General features: G+C 45.8%; 1 protein-coding gene across 1 annotated transcript in view; it reads right to left on the bottom strand.

The window, feature by feature from the left end:
* The window catches only part of PTPN3 (protein tyrosine phosphatase non-receptor type 3), a 72,034-nt gene extending 52,209 nt beyond the window's left edge, over positions 1-19,825 (bottom strand). Inside the window, 6 exon segments of the mRNA XM_007449792.1 lie at positions 4,829-4,881; positions 7,959-8,003; positions 12,648-12,726; positions 14,388-14,430; positions 14,508-14,615; positions 19,674-19,825. Coding sequence (XP_007449854.1) covers positions 4,829-4,881; positions 7,959-8,003; positions 12,648-12,726; positions 14,388-14,430; positions 14,508-14,615; positions 19,674-19,811 — 466 coding nt within the window. The 5' untranslated portion in view covers positions 19,812-19,825.
* Positions 19,826-20,278: the final 453 nt, after the last annotated feature.

The raw sequence follows: 20,278 nt of genomic DNA, 5'->3' as shown, positions 1-20,278 counted from the left end.
GCCAAATGTGGCTAAGCTGTGAACAGGAGTGTCGTGGCCATATGAGGTAAGCACCAGTGTGGCTTACAGGTGAGTTTGTGCATGGTGAAGTGTACGACAATGCATTTACAGGAAGTAATTTAGATGCCCCGACGCTCGGTCCCCAATGAAGAAAGCCAGAGAAAGCCTTAGAATCACCTCATCCGAACTCTGCATGTTGAAGGAGAACTTGAGGTCCAGAGATGAGAAGGGATCTACCCCTATCACAGAGCTATTTTTCAGCAGTCAAGACCAGAACCTGGCTAGCACTCCCACCATTCTACCAGCCTGCCTGCCACGCCTGCGGGCTACTGCTGGCCATTTGCAGATGACAGTGGTCATGTGCCCAGACAGCAACCAAATGCTGCAAATGACTTTCTTGAGCCTCAAGGCAGAGTCCTGTTAAATTTTACACTGTTGGTTGCATCAGCTCATGGAGATCTTCTTGGATCTTGACTTGGTCATCCATCACATTAACGAACAGTCCTAACCCCTGTGCCTTTCTGCAAACATGAACAGCAAGGTTCTCTTTTTAGTCAAGTCACTGACAAATGTCTGAACTTAACACAAGACCACCAGTGAACCTCCATGTAGTGTGGTTGTCCCTGGAAATCTTAGTCGGCTACTCTGCAATGAGCTATGTTAACCACTAGGGGGAAACAAAGTTAAATAGTCTCTGGAAACCATCTGCAAAGCACTGGGTGGTTTCCAAGTTGTATTCAATGACCAATGACATCATCCCACTAGATGCTCTTGATAACCTAGCGACAGGCCTTACTTTTATCCCCATTAAACAGATAAGGAAATGGAGACTCAAGGAAGGAACCTGCCCACTGCTGCTCAGGCTGGTAACTTGGAGCCTAGACCCTGATCACAGTTCATCTTCTTTATCTACTTACCATACGACACGCCCTGAACTCCAGAGTAACACGCTTTTCTGTTTGTGGGGAAGCAACACATGAGAAAGCTAATTATTGCAGAAAGAAAAGGAAATAAACACTTATGTGGGAAGTACCTTGTCTTTTAAGTCCCATACATTCTTCTGGCTAATATTTTATATTTTGCAGGACGGAGTGTATGTCTCAGATACTCAAATGTATGGCATATCAAGCTGTTCTGTTGGGAAAGCCCTTATTTGCTATTCATCTAACTCCAACTTGATCTTGGAGGCTCTTCTTAAGGGGTCATCACTAGGAAGCTTTTCTACACTACCTCCCCCTGCACCCTCCTTCCCCCTCCAAGGAGAACAAAGTGCATCCTCTGTGCTCACCCTCACTGCCAGCATCAGTTGGTCCATATCTGCCTGCCCACCAGGCTGCAGACCCTTTGCAGAGAGCTGCTGTGCTCTATCTGTGCAACCTGAGGCTACTGCAGAATCCACACGTGGCAGACGCTCAGAGGCCATTATAGAGCAAATATGTATTTTCAAAAACTTCATTCCTGGGGACTTCCCTGGTGGCGCAGTGATTAAGAATCCGCCTGCCAATGCAGGGGACACGGGTTCGATCCCTGGTCTGGGAAGATCCCACACGCTGCAAAGCAACTAAGTCCGTGCGCCACAACTACTGAGCCTGCACCACAACTACTGAAGTCCACATGCCTAGAGCCCGTGCTCCGCAACAAAGAGAAGCCACCTCGATAAAAAGCCCACGCACCTCAACGAAGAGTAGCCCCCACTCGCCACAACTGGAGAAAGCCCGTGTGCAGCAACAAAAGACCCAACGCAGCCAAAAAAAATAAAAACAACTTCACTCATGGGACTTCCCTGATGGCGCAGTGGTTAAGAATCCGCCTGCCAATGCAGGGGACACGGGTTCGATTTCTGGTCTGGGAAGATCCCACATGCCGCAGAGCAACTAAGCCCGCAAGCCACAACTACTGAAGGCCGCGTGCCTAGAGCCCATGCTCCGCGACAAAGAGAAGCCACCGCAATGAGAAGCCTGCGCACCGCAACGAAGTGTAGCCCCCGCTCACTGCAACTAGAGAAAGCCCACATGCAGCAATGAAGACTCAACACAGCCAAAAATAACTAATAAATAAATTTATTTTAAAAAAACCCTTCATTCTTTGACCCTCATAGACCCTTGACAGGCCACCAGCAATCTTCCAACATCAAGTGCTTTCAGATTCTTTACCCACAGATCACTATACTTTTTATCTGGTAAGAAAATGTGCTTTGTTTTGGCTTCACTGGCTACCAGTAGGCTTGTCTTCATATCAGATGTCCCTCTGGGACAATGTGGCAAACCGTATCAGATAAAATTTAGGCTTACTCTTTTTTTTCTTTTTTTTTTTTACTTTTTGGCCACGCCCTGTGGCATGTGGGCTCTTAGTTCCCTGACCATGGATCAAACCACTGCCCCCTGCATTGGGAGCACGGGGTCTTAACCACTGGACTGCCAGGGAAGTCCCTAGGCTTAATCTTTGATCCAGCTATTTCATATCCAAGAATTAATCTTATAGAAATATATGCACAGAAGTATGGAAAAGTGTGTATAGGTATATATTTGAGGCTGGAGGAATAAGAAACTTCTGCTTAAAACTGCTTGCCTGACAACCTATGATATTATTAGCATGATAGTCACGCTAATGTCTCTACTGCAGCTAGTCTGGACTTTTCAGGTGCTCATAACTTCCTTTAGCCCCCATTCTATCAGTCCTTTGCAGAGGGAAACCTGACTACTGAAGCTTAGCAATTTTATTTGGTACTCTAAGTAGTTTGTTTACAACAGGCCGTCCTTTAGACAGCTTTCTTCTGGGCACAAAATATAGTACGAGTTAAACAACACTTGCCATGAGCCAGGCATATTCTAAGGGCTTTAAGTATATTTCATCTTCACTCAACCCTACGATTAGATATTATTATCACCTCCACTTGACAGATGAAGCTGAGGCCTGAAGAGGCTCAAGGTCAGGTAGGTATAAGTGGAAGAGACAAGACCCAGGTACTATGGCTTCAGCCTGTGCTCTCATCGACTCAGTTAACAGCAATAGTCCACTAAAGAGTTTCTACTTATCACCTTCAGAGGTGATACTTGAACCAAGCAGTCATATTCCAAGTTGTCATAATCACCATCATCACCTCCATCTTACATGTGAAAAAACTGAGATTCAGAGAGGTAACACCATGTTAGAAGCAGATGGAGAGCCAGATTTAAATGGAGTCTGCATCCAAAGCTATGTCCTTTTTAGTGTTCCTGGCCTTCAAACCTGAAGCTTTAGATGTGAGCACCAGACTTGATCTGAGATGTGGGAAAACTCACCCTCCTCAGCTGATCAGCCTGGCAGAGATGGAGTCCACCGGGTCTAGTGACTACTAAGAATACAGCTGACTGGTGACCGTGCCATTTCCTATATGGAGGCGACATGGCCGGGTCCGTTCCAGATGTATTATAGGGAGAGGGGAACTTTCAGATCCACCCAGGCTCGTCACTGTGCCATCTCTTCTGAGTCTCCCATTTGGGAGAAGGAGATGTAGGTTATACGGGGAGATGAACACTGGGTCTTGTCTTACTAGTGAGCAGGGTCACTGCTAAAGGTCTCTCATCTACTTCCTGGTATCATGCAGCCACCTCTTCCCTTCCCTTGCCCTTCACCTCTCCCATGTCTGTTCTTTGCTCCTGGGGAACAGGCAGGCTTAAGGCCACATCAGGAATCCCTGTCAGCATTCTCTTGCTATTTTGCCTCTTCTGAGACCAAAGCCGAGGGAGGAGTTCAGCCAGTGCCTGCCAAGACCAGTCCATCCAGCTCTCTTAACTCCCCACCATGCAGTTGGCCAAGAGGGGAACGAGCCCAGGTGGCGTGGGGCTCACAGGAAGTCTCGAGCAGCTCTGCACGAGTTCTAGTTGGTTACTGCGCTGGCCTCACACAGCTAGTTAACTAGAAAGTGATATTTTACCTTCCATCTGGCTATGCACCCTGTCCTCGTACACATCCGGCATCTACCATGGGGCCTCACGTGGAACATATTCTAATAATATTTTGGTGACTAAAGAAGTGGATTCTTACTTCAGCATAAACAGGCCTTGATGGAAAATTCCATCTGGACTTTCCATCCCACACGGCAGCCACTAGCCACACAGAGCTATTGAGCACTTGAAATGTGGCTAGTCCAAGTTGAGATGTGCTGGAAGTGTAAAATCTGGACTGGTTTTCAAAGACTTAGTATGAAAAAAATGTAAAATATCAAAATTTTTACATGGATTACATACTAAAAGAATATTTTAGATATATTAATACAATGTATTTCATTTTACTTTAACATGGCTACCAGAAAGCTTAAAGTTACACATGAGGCTCCCATTGTATTTCTACTGGGCACTGCTGCTCCAGGCCAATATACAAGCGGTCGCTCTGCTGAAACTAAAAATAAACTTCTAGGATCCCAGCAGTGTTTCAGAGTAGCGCCAAGCAAGTAGCAGGAGTGACCTCCAGCAAATTCCTGAACCTGTCCGGGTCTTAGTTTCCACATCTATAAGAAGTGACTGATAGAAGTATCTGCCCCACCGGGATTTTGTTATAGAGTCAGATCCAATTGTGAGTGAAGGCTCTGGAAAATGTAACGTGCGATAGGTTATCGTCTGTTTTCTGGGCTCCCCTGGGAGGAAACCCCACTTTCCCTAATCCAACATCCCTGAGCTGGAGAAAAGCCTAAGTTAGGATGAAAGTGGAAATATCTGGACAGCCAGAGATATGCTGCCCAACAGGATTCCTGGGGAAGGGACTCGGTCAAACAGGATAGGCCAGTGAGTTTCTTAATATACCAGTCAGAACAAGCTGTCCATCTGCGAAATGCTCCTTTGTGACTTACACTGTACTGCATAGGATGCTAGAACCACCGCTGAGTTAAGAGGGCAGGTTAACCTGTCAGAAGAAAAACATATTAGGAAAGTCACCAGAACCCACGACAGCCCAAAACACTCATTGATTATGGATAACACGTCTTTTTCTTGGATTAACCATTAAAAAAATCATGAATAATAACAAAGAATTTTAGGATACTCAATCTCAAAAAGTAAAGATAAAAGTAACACACTCAAGAGTCTTTGAAATTAAAAGAGAATTTTTCCATGTTTAAAATAATATATATTAATACAAATACCATGAGGCTAAAGGTTTAATGTTGGCCAGGGTTTGGCTGGTCAAGAAAGGTCAGGCTCATATCACTAAGAGAAAAAGTGAGAAAAGTGTACTCTTAGATCAATGGGCAGGCAGCCTTTGTCTCTTTCTGGTAAAGACGTGAGACTTCTCATAGGGCTAACTGAATTCCTGAGTTCTGCTGACTCTGGTTCTTGATTACCTGCTTTCTAGAAGGATGACATCCTCTTAGAAGGGAAAAACAGAAAAGTATTCTGAATTTTAAAACTCCTGTGAGTTTTGAATTACTTAATTAGTTACAATGACTTAAGATTCCTAAATCTATTCACCCTCCTGAAACTTCCCATCTAGAGGGAATGGTCTGCTACCCCTCAGTGTTCCTTCCATCCACTAGAAATCCATGAACCCAAGGTTGGACTTGTTTTCCTTCTTTCCTCTTAAGCTCACTGCCCTCCCAGACACCCTGTTTCAGCCAATGACGCCATCTCTGTCATAGTCCAAATCATCCTGGTTGCTCCCTTCTCTCCATTCAGCTACAGATTTCACGGTCTGCCTAGGAGCTCAGCCAGCAGATCTGGGGCAGGAATCACTGCCAGGTGGAGGAACACATGAACAGAAGCAGGAGTGAGGGCTTGCAGGGTTGGGGGGGGGGGACCCAGATTTTAAAAGCACTCTTCCCAGCAACCTTGTGGAAAGTGGAGAAAACATGCAGTTTCCATGGCAGCCCATGAAGTTCCCAAGATATGAGTCACCCCCAGCTCTCTGACTAATCTGGTTGGCTCGCCAGTGTCTCCCTTCTGGTCAGCTGTGCTGTGTGCTGGTCCTGAAGCTGCGTATAAATATGAAGGTAGCCTTCCCTATCTGAGGGGCCCCATCTTTCAAGTAACCATGTGTTCTTGCTAGAACTTCTAAATGCAGATATGTCTAGGGATGCTGGCTATATATTCGATCATCTGGAGACTCAGAGAGCCCAAAGGAAGAGCAAACATGAGCATTCACTTTCCTACCAAGATGGGCTTCAATGAAATCTAAGCCGGTGTCCTTGCTACAGGAAGAGCAGGTGAGTGGGAGTCAGGGAAAAGCTTAGGAGAGTGGCTAAGGGGGTTCAGGCTAGATGGAAGCAACAATCCGATGAGTAAGTCAGGAAGAACAACATTTCCAAAGAATGGTGTAAATAAAAAACTAAAGAACACCACGTTTTTGACAGATTTCTTCCTTACTCTCCAGGCTTTAGGGTCTCCATCTGACAGACAAGATCACCTATCTCTTCAGGAAGGAGGGGATGAACAAGACCTTTCAAACCCGGGAGAAACGCTAACTAGATCCACTGAGTCTGTCAAGAGATCCACGGCTACTAAGGGCTGGATGCCACCCTGACAGCCCACCACCCCCAGAGAGATGAGGGCCGCCTGCAGGCCTGACAAGGATGTCAGGGATCTAAGCCAGGACGTGGCCCTCAACAGGCTTCTACTGATTCACACAAAACAAGGGGCATAAGAAAAAATGAAGACGACCAATTTCTAATACTTGGAGAGCTAGACTGGAAGCTCCCGAGGTAGGGGTAGTGGGTGCAGCCTCACTGGACCAGCACAGTCAGTGCCCATCTCGTAACACGTGCTATTTGCAAAATACGTGTGGGGAAAACAAGTCAGTGTGTAGAAAAGAAAGACACAACTAGTTCGATCACCACAGAAGGCAGCCTGGACCCAGGACAGGGGTGGGTAATTTCAACCTAGAGTTATCCTGAAATATAAGAAGGCTGCCTCAGGAAAGCCCCTCATCCTCTTCCAGCCTTTTTTTTATAGATTCTGTTCCTGCCAAATCCCTCCTGCTTAAAACCCTCAACAGCGCTCCTCTGCCTGGTGGATCCAAGACGCAGGTCTCTGTTTGACAGGAAGAGCCCTCTCTCTCTCTGTTCTGCTGTAGGCCCCCAGCATGTGGTCTCCAATTGGGACTGTGCGGGGGGAGGCGATGTCCTCTCTGCCCAGTGAGATTTAACTCCTCACTTCTCCACCAACCCCAACTCATCACAGCAATCCACGCTCTTCACAAAGCTCACACCGGCATCTCCTTCTCCTAAAACCTATGATGGCTGTGGTCTCCACCACCCATATTGGTCCCAATTGCTTCATGAGCTCTTGTCTCATTTCCCCAACCAGACTGCCAGGTCCCTCATGGAAGCACAGTGGAGGCTTCTGAAGACCCTTCTCAGTAGAAGGAAAGAGGGGGTGGGAGGGATGAGAATAAGACGTGGCTGTTCCCACCCGTTTACCTGCTGCAGCGTCTACTGTAAGTCAAGAAAAAACTCTGGATTTGGAGAAGGTGGCTTAGGGACCACTGACGTGGAATTTCTCCTCCCTTCCTGAGCCTCTCAGATACTTTGCAGCCACGGAGATGGTCCTGATGCACAAGAAGTGCTGAAGCATGGACGGATGCTCCTGCCTTCCAGCCAAGTCCCCCAGAGAGAAAACGAGTCACCTCTGGGTACTAAGGGGCTCAGAGGGGACCTAAATTGGGCTTGATCTGCTTTCCTGGATGAAGCCCATTTTACATTCGGGATCTCTCCTTCCCTTCCTTTAAAGTTTCTCAGGTCTTTACCAGAAAGATAACTGTACCTTCTGTAATAAAATTGAAACAACATGAAATGAGGTTTGTCAATCCTCAGCTTCTCCAGATCCAGACCAAGCTAGAAACAGATGTCCCCAGCAGGATGCTGCTTTCAACATCCATTCTTGGTTTACATTTGATTTGTTACCAGAAATGTACGCTCATTAGATTAAACCCAAGAATTTCAGTAGTCTGGGGCAACTGACAGGAAAAGAAGAATGCGAAAGTCTCATTACCTTCCTTCACAAATATCCATCTTCAGTTGTAAGAAATACAAATGCCTATGAAATAATTGTTTTCATTAATTCACAATACTCAAATTAAAATAAGCCAAAAAAGAAACTGATGAGTCAAGGACAAGACCTGCACAAGTGAAAAACAAAACACACAAGGACATATTTTTGTCTCAAGTATCAGGCGCTGTTTAGTACACTGCAAAGCTACGCCCCTTCAGTAATAATGGCTCGTGAGGCTGCTTTAGTCTCAATGGGTAGTGGCGGGGGGCATTTCCAGCCGGCCTCCCGCCCGCACATGCTGTCTTGGGATGGCTGAGCAAGGATGGATGGGGTGAAAGCAGCCCAAACAACCAGCTGCTGCTGCTGCCAATGAGAGCCCCCTGCCTGGACCTTCCCAGTCAAACTCGGGGTAGCTGAGAGCACCAGGACCCACGGGCAGCCCCCCGCACACCGAGGGGCTGCTGTTCTGAACATCTGCACACCTATGTGCCCTCTGTGTGAAGTTACTGAGAGGTGGAGCATCTAAGGAACACACCTCCTTGGCTGGGGTGCAAACACCCAGCTGGGCTTTTTCCTGTGTCCCAGGAACTGTGGGTGCCCGAGCAAAAGCATAGACATCAGTCATCTACAGGCTGCCAGGCCTCCCGGGTGAATCCTGCACTTGTCTGTAAGTTCCCAGCAATGTCGCTTCAAAACCCGGGACTTGATTTGTGGGCAGAACTTGGTAAGTTCTTGGTTAGTCACAGGACCCTCCATCCAGGGAGCAGGAATCACAAGGCATCAACAGTGCTGTGCAGGCCGGGAAGGGCCCTGGAGACCGTTATATTTAGGGACACATGTGACACTTGACCTCTGGCTCCCACTCTCTGTTAAAAGCCTGGATTCACACGGGATAGACATTCCAGCATCTGGCCAAGATGACAAAAGGGAAAATTCTTGAAATCCAATACAGATGCAGCAGGAGTGCTCGGGGCCAGGAGAGAGAATTTCGGCAATTTAAAACCAGTCTCAACATTCCTTCTAATTTCTATGTTTAAAGGTTAAGGTGCCAGTGTTTTGAGATGTGAATGCGTCACATGGTATTACAACCCTGCATTTGCACAGTTCTGGGCTGTGTGTGGTACTTCATAACTTATCGCCTCATTTCAACCTCGTAAAGAACTCTGCGGTGGGTACCGCGACCTCCATTTTTTACTGATGAGGATATGGATGTCGTATGGGTTATGTGGGGTCAGTTATGTCTTATTTCAACCTGGACACGCATGCTATGAAAACAATCTGATTATGCTACAAATTTCTTATACGTCTAATGACTAAAAAGCTTAGAATCCATCTCCTAACTCTGATATTACTTTGACTGTAATTATCACCAACTACTCCTACCGGGTTGAATGCCAGAGCATCGAGAGATGGTGTGACATACATTTGCTGATTCTCTCTTATTCCAAATTGGAATCTCTATCTTTTCCACCTAGGAGAACACAATTGGTCCTTTCTAGTTTGTTCCTATATTTATCCAAGCTGAAATTCAACTGGAATTAAGTGTTCTCTCCTCCTATAATGCTACTGAGAGAAAGAAGAGAAGGAACAGAATTACAGAAAATCCAGTGGTAAATCTGGACTTTCCCTGACAAGCCCAGCTAAGCAGAAGGTCTTCCTCGGGATGTAAAGGAGGACGGGAACCTGGAGACCCCTGTTCATCAAATGCTACTTTGTCATATATTCAGCAACGTTTCTGAGTCAACCCCTTGTCATATATTCAGCAACGTTTCTGAGTCAACCCCAGGACATCATACACAAAGAGATCAGAATAGTGGAATGATGCCCAAACTTAGGAGACCTCCTAGGAATCCTGAGAGAGCCTGATTCTGAGACTGCCCGTATATGAAAGTCTGTTTAGAAGGGTCTAAATGTATCAGAAACAGCCACTGTGGAGGCTCATAATCAAGGAGACGGTTAGCAATTAGAATAAAGGAAGTCATTTAAAAGAGATGCTTGGTGTGCCTGACTTCAGAAATGTAACTCTCATTTCTGGAGTGCACCCCAATCCATGACCTCAACTTCAGAAAAAAGCAATAAATGCCTCCCTGCCTAGATCCTTAGTAAACAAACAGGAAAGAACAAATACCACCTCTATACTCCTCCTTTGACCCTTGAGAGCGAAATTTCTTTAAAGGGGAACTTATTTTTGCACAGGCTACAGAGCTGGGGCTAAAAAAAGATACTATGTATAATACTGTACATCAACTATACCTCAATAAAAAAAGTGCCAGGAATATAGGAAAAACTCTTCATTAAAGTAAAAACTAAACAAAACAATATTTTTTTTGAATTAATGGTGGAAGCCTGGCCCAGGCTAAGAAGATCTGGCAGTCCTGGCTATTCCCCAGCTCTGTAGGAGCCACAGGGGTGGCTGCTGCCATGACTCCTGCTGTGTTAAGAGAAATCTGTTACCCACATTCCAGAAGGTGACAGCTATACTCTACTCCACACTGGGGGGACCACCCATCTTACTATGGGAGGTTGAGTAGTGGGGTTGAGTGTCAGTCTGGAACTAGTGACTTTTAGGAGGGACACGGACAAACCGAATTTTATCTGGAACTTCGGTAAGAACAAAATTTAGTCTATTATTTGTCTTCAGACAAAATCTGCCTCTCTGTAGTCTCCACCCACTGGCTGTAATGCTACCACCGAGCACACCTAATTCCCCCTTTCCCATGACAGCCCTTGGAAGATCTGAAAGCAGCCTTCATTTCTCCGAGCCTTCTCTCCATCCTGGCCTCCCTACCTTTCCGCAGATGTCCCTCAAATGACAGGGAGGCTCAGCAGAAAGAAGTTTTCCTGTGGGGTATGCAAGTAGCGTCCAACGACCGAGAGGGGCCCTGGAGAAGGGCTCCCGGGTTAGGCTGGCGTGAGGGATCCCTTCACTCAGGTACGCTGGCAGCCGCAACCCTAGGGCTGCAGCATCTCAGGGAGGACACAGGGCAACGAGGGACGACCACTGGTTTAGGCAGTGCAGGTCACACTTGGGTTGGGAACCCTTCAGTGGGTAGTAAAATCAATTTAATGAGCCACAAGTGACATTTTAAAAGAAGAAAATAGAAAACTTAAGAGTGCTTTGCAATTACTATTGTTTCATGAAATGTCTGCTTCAGTAATTTACATATATCTGTGTAATGCATTACAAAGCAAAATATATTTTTTTATTGTGGGGTTATGATTACAAAAAGAACACCACTGGTTAAAAACGCACACACAAATATATATATATACATACATATATATATATATATATATAGACACACACACACACACACACACACACACACACACACATCTATAAAATCCATCATGACATTTTTTAAAGCATCCCTTGAACAGAATTTGATATTCAGTAGTAGCCTGAATATTTCCAGTACGGAAATCCTGGTGGGGTCATTTCAAACATATTCTTATAGATCATGTCACCACTTTGCATCCACCGGCTTATGAGTTGACCTGTTGAGTGTCCTACACTCCCCCTTAGTCCACCAGCATGAAAAGCTGTTATGAGGAAAACTCAAGGCATCACGTGTATGTCCTGTGGTTACCCAATGAGTCATGCAGGACATCTTATACCCGCTTAAAATTTAACCTAATAGTAAACACAAGTCAAATCTCCAACGTCTTCTATTGTAGAGGGAAGAGGTGTACAAAGAAGACAAAATAGTAATAGACTAATATTTGGCCTTTAAACACATTAAAAGTTAAAATGTGATCATGTGATTACCATTTTTTTTTAAAAAAGGAAAAAACAAAAGAGCACTTTATGTCCAAGTTAATGTCTCCTCCTTGGTGACGGTCTCATGGCCACAATGGGCACAGGATAGGATTCAATAATCCTGAACATTCATTGCTTTTTTTCTGGTGGAAGAGTTTCCCTCCCTAAGAAAAACAAACGTTTCAATAATAGAAGGGTTGGCTGTTGCCCTGGGGGGAGGGGAAGGAGAGGCCCAGGGGAGCTTGCAGAGCCCATGTTCAAACAGCAACAACTTTCCTGTGCCTGCCCCTCCATTCCAAACACGGGTCCCCATCCAGAAAACCCACGTGCCAGCTCAACACCAGGGCCAGGACCTGCGCCAAGCCTGGAGGGGTAAACAAGTCTCGCAGCCCTCTGGCCCTTATCTGTTTCACGGATTGCCTGAACCACAGATTCACGGAGGCGGAGGAAGGACACTGACCCGGCCTCCTCTCCTTTGCAGTTCCTACCAACAGGGGATCTGATAGAAAGTTCTCAGTTCAGAGACCTCTCGTTCTCCTAAAGAGCTCAATCCTAGCCCCTCAGAGACACTGTGCTGTTTGACAGGTAGATGACTGTTTTACAAACTTCCTGATTGCAGTAGCAGAAAATAACTGCGTTCTCTGAACACAGGTGCTCAACATGCAGGGGCAGCTGGACAGAAGGGGAAGGTAGGAGGTGGTGGATGGGAGCGTGCTGGGAACGGCACCAAATCAGGAGGCTCAAGATGAAAATGAATTCGCCGATTATAATTTCAATACATGTACCCCCCAATTTTTACTGGGATCGTAACTGTTGGTGCAGTTATACCCAAGTTAAGTATCTGGCCACAGTGATAAATTAAAGAGTACATTTTCAGTCGTTACTCATTTTTATATACTAAATAGAAAACTTAAAAAAAAAATTATTACCTGGTTTGTTCTTGCTGCAGTGTGTTGGGATCAGGTATAAAAAATCTTACTCGAAAATGCAGGGTACAGGGGATACCTCCTACAACATTTTTCAAAAACAAATTAAATTTTCCCTTTAAAAAAGTCAATGTACGTAAGCGGCTACTCTCCCATAAGTGATGCATTTTTCACTAGACCACAGCTTTTTCCATCAATAAAAGGACTAATTTCAAAAAAGGAGTGCATAAGTTAGTTAAGTGTTCAGAAATCTCCAAGTCTACAAGAAGTAAAATATTTTTGCAACATCATCATAAAATGAGGTATAATCTAATTCCTATTACATGTTTAACTTAGGGATGTGTTCAAACAATGCACTCCATTATCTGTATTAGGAACTTTAAAAATCCTTAAATCAACAGATTATACAAAACTCACAAAGAAGTAATCTCCCACATATATAATGATTTCATACTTTTCAAATGTTTTCACGTACACTCTTGAATTTAAATACCGCCATGACTATAAGTAAGCTGGGCTGCTGTCGACTGCGCTGTGTCACAGATTAGCCACCAGGCTTGGAGATGTGACTTGCCTTGGGTCACACAGCCAATGATGACACCAGACTTATAGCACTGAGTCTTTTGATTCTGCATTTTAAAATCATTTTTATACTGCAAAATATTTCATGCTTTTAATGCAAAGTGAACTCTAAAAATGATTAATACAGTAGCAAATATTACACAGCTAATATACTCAAATACGGCTTTCTGCAACAACGCCAAGAGTCCATTTGCTTGCAAGGATAAAATTAGCCCATTTCTTTTGCTGGATGTGGCAACAGAAGATCAGACTGTGTTGCTAAGACCCCATGCTCTTCTTCGCGTCAATTTCTCTCCTCTCCATTACTCAGTATATATTCACTGGCCCTTTCCAGCACTTTCTGGCTCTGTGAAACTCAAGCTTTTCCCACCCTGCCTCCCTCACTGATCTCCTGTACCCTGGTTCATTATGGGCTCCACCCTCCCTTCTCAGTAGTACCCTCTGTCTTTATCTCTGGATTGTATCAAAGACTCTAATGGTGTGTGTGCACCTATGAACGTACCTGTGTACAGGTACCTGGGTACCTGTGGGTGGTTCTGTAACTCTGGGTGTGTGTGAGGCCCTGCATGTCGGCCAGGTTTCGGGCATAAGGTGCATAAAGGGGAACAGAGAGCGTGATGTTCGAAAACCAGGTGAAGGGTGCAGTGAGGTGTGGTTCGAAAACCCACCTAACTGGGAATTAACCTACAGCGCTGGGATACACTCACGTTTTATGTCTGTGACACTATTTACCCATGCCTTTGTTTCCTGTGAATGGAACTGTGCTGTTGAAAAGGACTGTGTGTGTGTGTGTGAGTGTGTGTGTGTGTGTGTGTGTGTGTGTGTGTGTGTGTGTGATCCTGGCTCTCACACTGGGCTGAAAAAGGATTCCTTCTTCCCCTTTCTTTCCTATACAATGAAATGTGGAATTCCTTTGCTCTTAGCTGTCTTCTTTCACCTTTCCCTTTCTTGCCCATATTTGGTGAGGACCCTTGGGGGCTGATCTGGAAGCATCTCCGCTAACTCAGAAGTCAGACAGGGAGAAGTCAGCTTACTCACGTCTCTTGGACCGCCTGGAATCCAGGTACCAGATGTTACAGGCACGCTGAGGATTGGAGGAGAGAAATGGGCCACGATACACTAATACCTAGTGTTCAACCGACATGGGAAGGTCACACCCACCTTTTAACTGCTTCCTGATGGGTTTGCTTGCTTCAAGCCATCTCTGTTGGGTAAGAAAACATAAGATATAAAATCAAACCCAGCGGGGGGCCCAGCACGTCTTCAAGGGAGGGTACTCACAGGAGGGTCCACTGAGTCATCACTGTGCTGCAAACCAAAATACTCCTTTTCCGTCACGCCCAAGTAGTTGTAAGCCATATCCAGGAGAACTTGACCAGTATCTTGTTTCTAGGGGAAAAAAAGGTCCAGTGGGCAAAATTTTAAAACAAATTAAGAACTGGTGTTTAAAAGTCTTTATTGCAGGCAAGAAGGTGTTAAAACACACAGAGAGATTTCATGCACACAGGTACCCTACAATAAGAAATATTAATAAGAATTTAATAAATTCCAAATTAAGAAGCCCCACGGAACATATGGAAAGTAGGGCTAAGATAAATATGATTTAAGAGAATGAGACAAATTTAATTTTCTAAGATTTCTTCCTTCCTCTTGGCTGAGATTCCCAAGTGATCATGTCTAAATTGGAAAACTCAGGTATCCCAATGACAGTAAACTCTCCGTGACCTACCCACGGATTATCCACAGCAAAATGTTAATCCTCTGGCGCCATGCAAGTATACATAGGGAGGAAAACTCTACTAACAGCATGAAGGAAGGCAGCTAAGAATACGCAAATGCCATCGGAAATACCCTCCAAGTGATCTGGCAAGGGACACTGGAGGATTATCTGCTTCTCTATTCCCCGGCATCTGAGGTGAGAAGCCAGTGGAGACTTTCAACCACACTTCACGTCCAGAGCAGGACTCAGACACCTTCGCCACTCAGTGTTTTCAGACCGGGCACAGTGCTGGGCGTGGGGACAGAGCCATAACACGTGTCCCTTTCCTGCCCTCCTGGAGAGGCCAGCTACGCAAGCAGCGACCATAACCTGGTGTGTCAAGTGCCAAAGAACACTCGAGGCACAGTGAACACACACAGGATAACACAAATGGGTGACTCAACCTGGGGACAAGGGAAAGCAGTCCCTGACCTGGTTCTGGGAGGCTGACAGGGCTGAGTGCCACGCCCCCCCTCCAGGCGCAGGAGCTAAGAAAAGGCATCAAGCGGACGGCCCAGCACAAAGGCACAGGGGTGGGGAATCGAGAATTCTCCTTTAACAGGCAGACTTCTTGGGAATCCTTTGAACCAAACCATTTAACTTAAGGGCAATGTGAGTCAGAAAGAGACCATGTATAGAACCAGCAAAGGCAGCTTTTTTGAGCACCTGATAGCAGATGATGTACCTGAAAACAGGTCACCATGACCAGGATGAGGAGAATTAGATAACTGTCACTCCCTCCTGCAGCCACTTCTCCGGGACAGTCTCACTTATCTGGCCCACAGTGTGGGAACACAAGGCACCGCCTGTATCCTGAACACATCCCCCTTCCTGCCCCAGGGCCCTGGTTCCCGCTGCTTCCTCCACTTCCCAGGTCACCTCCCATCCCAGGGGAATCAGGACAGTGTGGAAAAGATGACCTGGTCCACGTACTCTAAATCATGAGATATTCTCCCTCCAAATTACGAGATACTCTTGATGCAAAGAGCTATCTGCCTCCCTTGTTGAAATTATTATTTGTATGATTCTATATTATGTTTAATATATATTATTAATAACTTTAATCTATTGGGCATCTACAAGGAGCCTGCCACGGTATTCTGCACTTTTTATATATGATCTCCAACCTTCGCAGCCATGTCACATAGCTGTCAACACCATCCCCTGTGCTGATGAGCAAACAGAGGCCTCAGAGGCTCCGTGCCTTGTGCTGTCAGCCGACGGACGGTCTGACTGCCTGACTCAGGAGTGTCTGATGCCAGAGTCTGCACGTTACCAACACACTGCCACTCTCCCCTCTGGAGTGCATAATTCATCCATTCCAGTATCTGCACAACTCACCGAGTTCTCAAAAGGAATTGAAACAAGATACATTTTTGATAAGAACAGCCCTCCCGGCCCGGCGCCTGCCCCACAAGAGGTCATCTCGGCTACATCAGGTCACTGTCCATGACAGGCTCGCTCTCTGGGCAGAGCTAAGAACAGCCGACGTCCAGGTCAGCTTCCCCGAGGATGGCTGCTCCTGGTCATAAGACGACCTGGGCTGAAGGATCTGAATGCGACAGCGCAAATGACCCCCAGGAGCAGAAACATACAAAGTGACGGAGATTCGAAGTTGCAACCAGGCCCTCAGATTGAAGTTCAGTGTGAGTCAGCCTTGACGAGGCTGCTGGAAGCTTGGGGGGCAGCAGTGACAATAACAACGGCATTCGTAACTGAAGATGACTGGGTGCCCACTGAACGCCAGGCACGTGATTATCACTCTGGGTGGATGCCGTCCGCATTCTCCTCTACAGGGCTCATCACTCCTCCTCCTTAGAATACATCCTTACCTGGGATTCTCATTCCCTCTTGGCCTCCCCTTATCACCCTGGACAGTCCGTCCTGCTTGTTCCTCATCCCCCCAACCGTTGAACACCAAACCTCATTCGTATCTTCTGTCTATTCACTTCTCAGGTGATCCTGAAGTACCACACCTACCCTGGTAAGACCCACACATGTATCCCAGCCTAAACCCTTCCCTCAAACTCCTCTTTTGTAGACCTAGTGCCATTTCTACGCAGACGAGTAACAGGCATCTCGGACTCAACATGTCCGAAACAGAACCAGTTATTTCTGCCCCCAAACCTGCTCCTCTTGCAGCCTTTCCCATTTCTATAAATTGCAGCTCCATCTTGCCCACTGCTCAGGCCAAAAACCTTGGGAGTCACCTTGAGGCCTCTTTCACATCCCAAATCCCACTGGTTCCACCTTTAAAGTATTTCCAGACTTGGTTTACTCTTAGCCACATTAACCGCCCCGTCCAATCATCATGGTCTCTCCCACAGACTAACAGTCTCAGCCCTTGCCCCACCCCCTCCCCCAGTTTAATGTCGACTGAGCATCCAGAGCGATACTTGAGTCAGATCATGTCAGGTCTCTGCCTAAACTCACCAACGCAGAACAGAGCCAGTGCTCAGAATGACCTACAAGGCTCTACACAATCCCCCTATCCCCTCAAGAGGAAAAAAGTTACATTAAAAAAGTAACAAAACAGGGTTTCCCTGGTGGCGCAGTGGTTGAGAGTCCGCCTGCCGATGTGGGGGACACGGGTTCGTACCCCGGTCCGGGAAGATCCCACGTGCCACGGAGCGGCTGGGCCTGTGAGCCATGGCCGCTGAGCCTGCGCGTCCGGAGCCTGTGCTCCGCAACGGGAGAGGCCACAGCAGTGAGAGGCCCGCGTACCGCAAAAAAAAAAACAAAAAAAAAAACCCACCTATTTTATTACCAAAAAAGTTGAGTTTTTTCTCCAGAATTAAGTGGAAAAGAGGAAAAAATTAACTACTTGCACCAAAATGTTCTGCTGTGACAAAGGAAAATGACCAAGTACAGTGTTATATTCCATCCTTTTTATCGGTGTTTTTCCTGTCTGTACCATCTGCTGCGTTCATTTCTCCAAACTCACGTCCACCTTGATGTGGGAGTAGGGGATAATCTTGTCAAAAGGCACATTGGTGCATGTGTGTCTGCTAGCTCACTTGTCCTTCACAATATTTTACAATATTAAAGAAAATCTTTTGAAACGGCTGTTAGGAAAAACAAAACAAAACAACCCATCACCTGTTAACTCTCTGGCCTCATCACCTCCTCCCCTCCTCCTTCTTCATTACACTCCAGATGCACTGGCTTCTAGCCTGTTCTGCAACCACAGTAAGGGAAGGGGACCCCGCCTCAGGGCCTTTGCTCTGCTGTTTCTTCTACCTGGAATGCGCTTCCTCCTGAGAACCACACAGTTCCTCCCCTTACTTCCTTTAGGTCACCTCTGAAGTGTCACTGTATGAGTGAGGTCCTCCTGCATTGCTTCTATAAAATGACAAATGACAACCCCAACCCTTGCCCTGTCCTTAACTTTCCACCTTCCTTATCCCAATTTTTCTTCTAAGTACATGATACCGCCTGACAAAGTACACATTTGTTTATGGTCTGTTTCCTCCCTCTAGGATGTAAGCTTTAAAAGGGCAAGGATTTTGCTCTGTTTTGTTCACTGCTGTATTCTTTGTACCCAGAACAAAGCCTGGCATGTAGTAGGTGCTCAGTAAATATGTGCTGAATAAACATTCATGTTCTTGTCGGGAAGAAGATATATGGCTGAGGAATAGCTCCAGGACAGACAACATAAATTTTAACAAAGGAGCCACGTCTGAACTAAGCTGTCAGTTTACAGCAACTGGAAGAGACCTTCGGGGCCTCTACAGAGCAGCCACCGTACAGCGACTTCATGCACACTGCCCTCTTCTCTTGCCTGCTCAGCCATCAACGTCCACAGTGACCTGGGGTCAGCAAGAGGCAAACTCATGGGTGGGGGAAGACCCCAGCAGGGACCACTTTTTGTCACCCTTCAAATTCTTGTGGCCTTCTAACATCCCCCAGTTGTTCTCTGGTACCCTCTCTTCTCTTTCTGACGCCTTCCATTGCACACTGAATTTTCCAGGCTGGGGCAGATGCTGGCAGCCAATCTGGGGTTGGAGGCGACCCCCTTAGAACTGGTCAGAGGATGGGAGAGACAGGCAAAGGTCACGAACGCCCAGTGGTGATTGGGGAGGAGCGAGGCAGCAGGGACGGCTACTGGTCAGGCATCTTACTGCTGATGTAGGACTGGAGACCCCGTTTCTAGCCCTGCCTCTGCTTGAGGTGGGACAAGCCAGGCCCTCCCTGAGCCCTGGGAGGGCTAACCATCTCACTACCCTCCAGAAAGGACCCACCATTTACCGTTTGCACATTTAATGAGTACCTGCTGTGAGGCAGGCACAGGGGAAACGACACTATTGCCATTCTCCACGAGCTCACAGTTTAAAGAGTGACATATAACCTGATAATTACAACTACTATTCATGCAATGTGACAGGGGCCCTAATAAAGCATACACAGGGCACCATTACTGGAGAATCAGCCCAGGAAGTCAAAGACGTCACAGAAGCAGTAACATCTAAGACTCACACAGTTCACAAAGAAGAGCGGGGAAGACACGCCAGGTAGAGGTAAGAATATGGACAAAGTTTTTAAGGTTATTTCTAGTTCAATCTCAACATACAAGATCTGAGACCTCAAGCTTTTAATTTAAAATAATTTCTCTTCATTTTATAAACCAACAGATGAAAAGTATTTCTTAGGGGCATTAATTGAGAAAAAATTAAATTTGGAGAACTCACATTAACTTTAAAGGTCTGTACCAAGCCATCTAGAAAGCAGACGCTGCAGGTGACTTCGGATCGAGTTTTCTCTTTGGGTAATTCTGAGGTGCGTATGTTATTAATTCTTCCACCAAACGCACGTAACCGGGAGGTCATAACTATCGTTGAATAACCTGTAACAGAAGACACACCTGGTTAGCTCTGATGTGCAAATTACCAGTTCCATGAGAACATCCCTCACCTGTCTGCCTTGACCCTCACAAAACTGTCTGAAGAGCTCAGATAAATGAGAGCCAGATAGCAGACCATGCTTCCATCTGAGTTTCGACTTCTAAGCAGCTTTAAACAATATTTATTGCTCAATTATAACATGTTCAGAGAATTATATGGCTTATTTGTGTCTTATTATCTCCCTGGTCTAAATCTTCTAAATTTATATTTCCCAGGTTTTAAATTTGTTAATGTTTTACAACTTTATATATTTGTGTATTACACCTCTAAGGTTTTACAGAACTAAATGTGATGCAAAAATGATTTAAAATATGAAGATATTTATTGATCAATTAGACTACATTAAGAACATCTATTCATTAAAAGACTATTTTAAAAAAAAAAGACCCACA

The sequence above is a fragment of the Lipotes vexillifer genome, unplaced genomic scaffold (assembly GCF_000442215.2).
Source record: "Lipotes vexillifer unplaced genomic scaffold, Lipotes_vexillifer_v1.1 scaffold230, whole genome shotgun sequence".
NCBI classification, from domain to species: domain Eukaryota; kingdom Metazoa; phylum Chordata; class Mammalia; order Artiodactyla; family Lipotidae; genus Lipotes; species Lipotes vexillifer.
The sequence above is the reverse complement of the archived record's forward strand: the minus strand, read 5'-3'. Positions and strand labels throughout refer to the sequence as shown.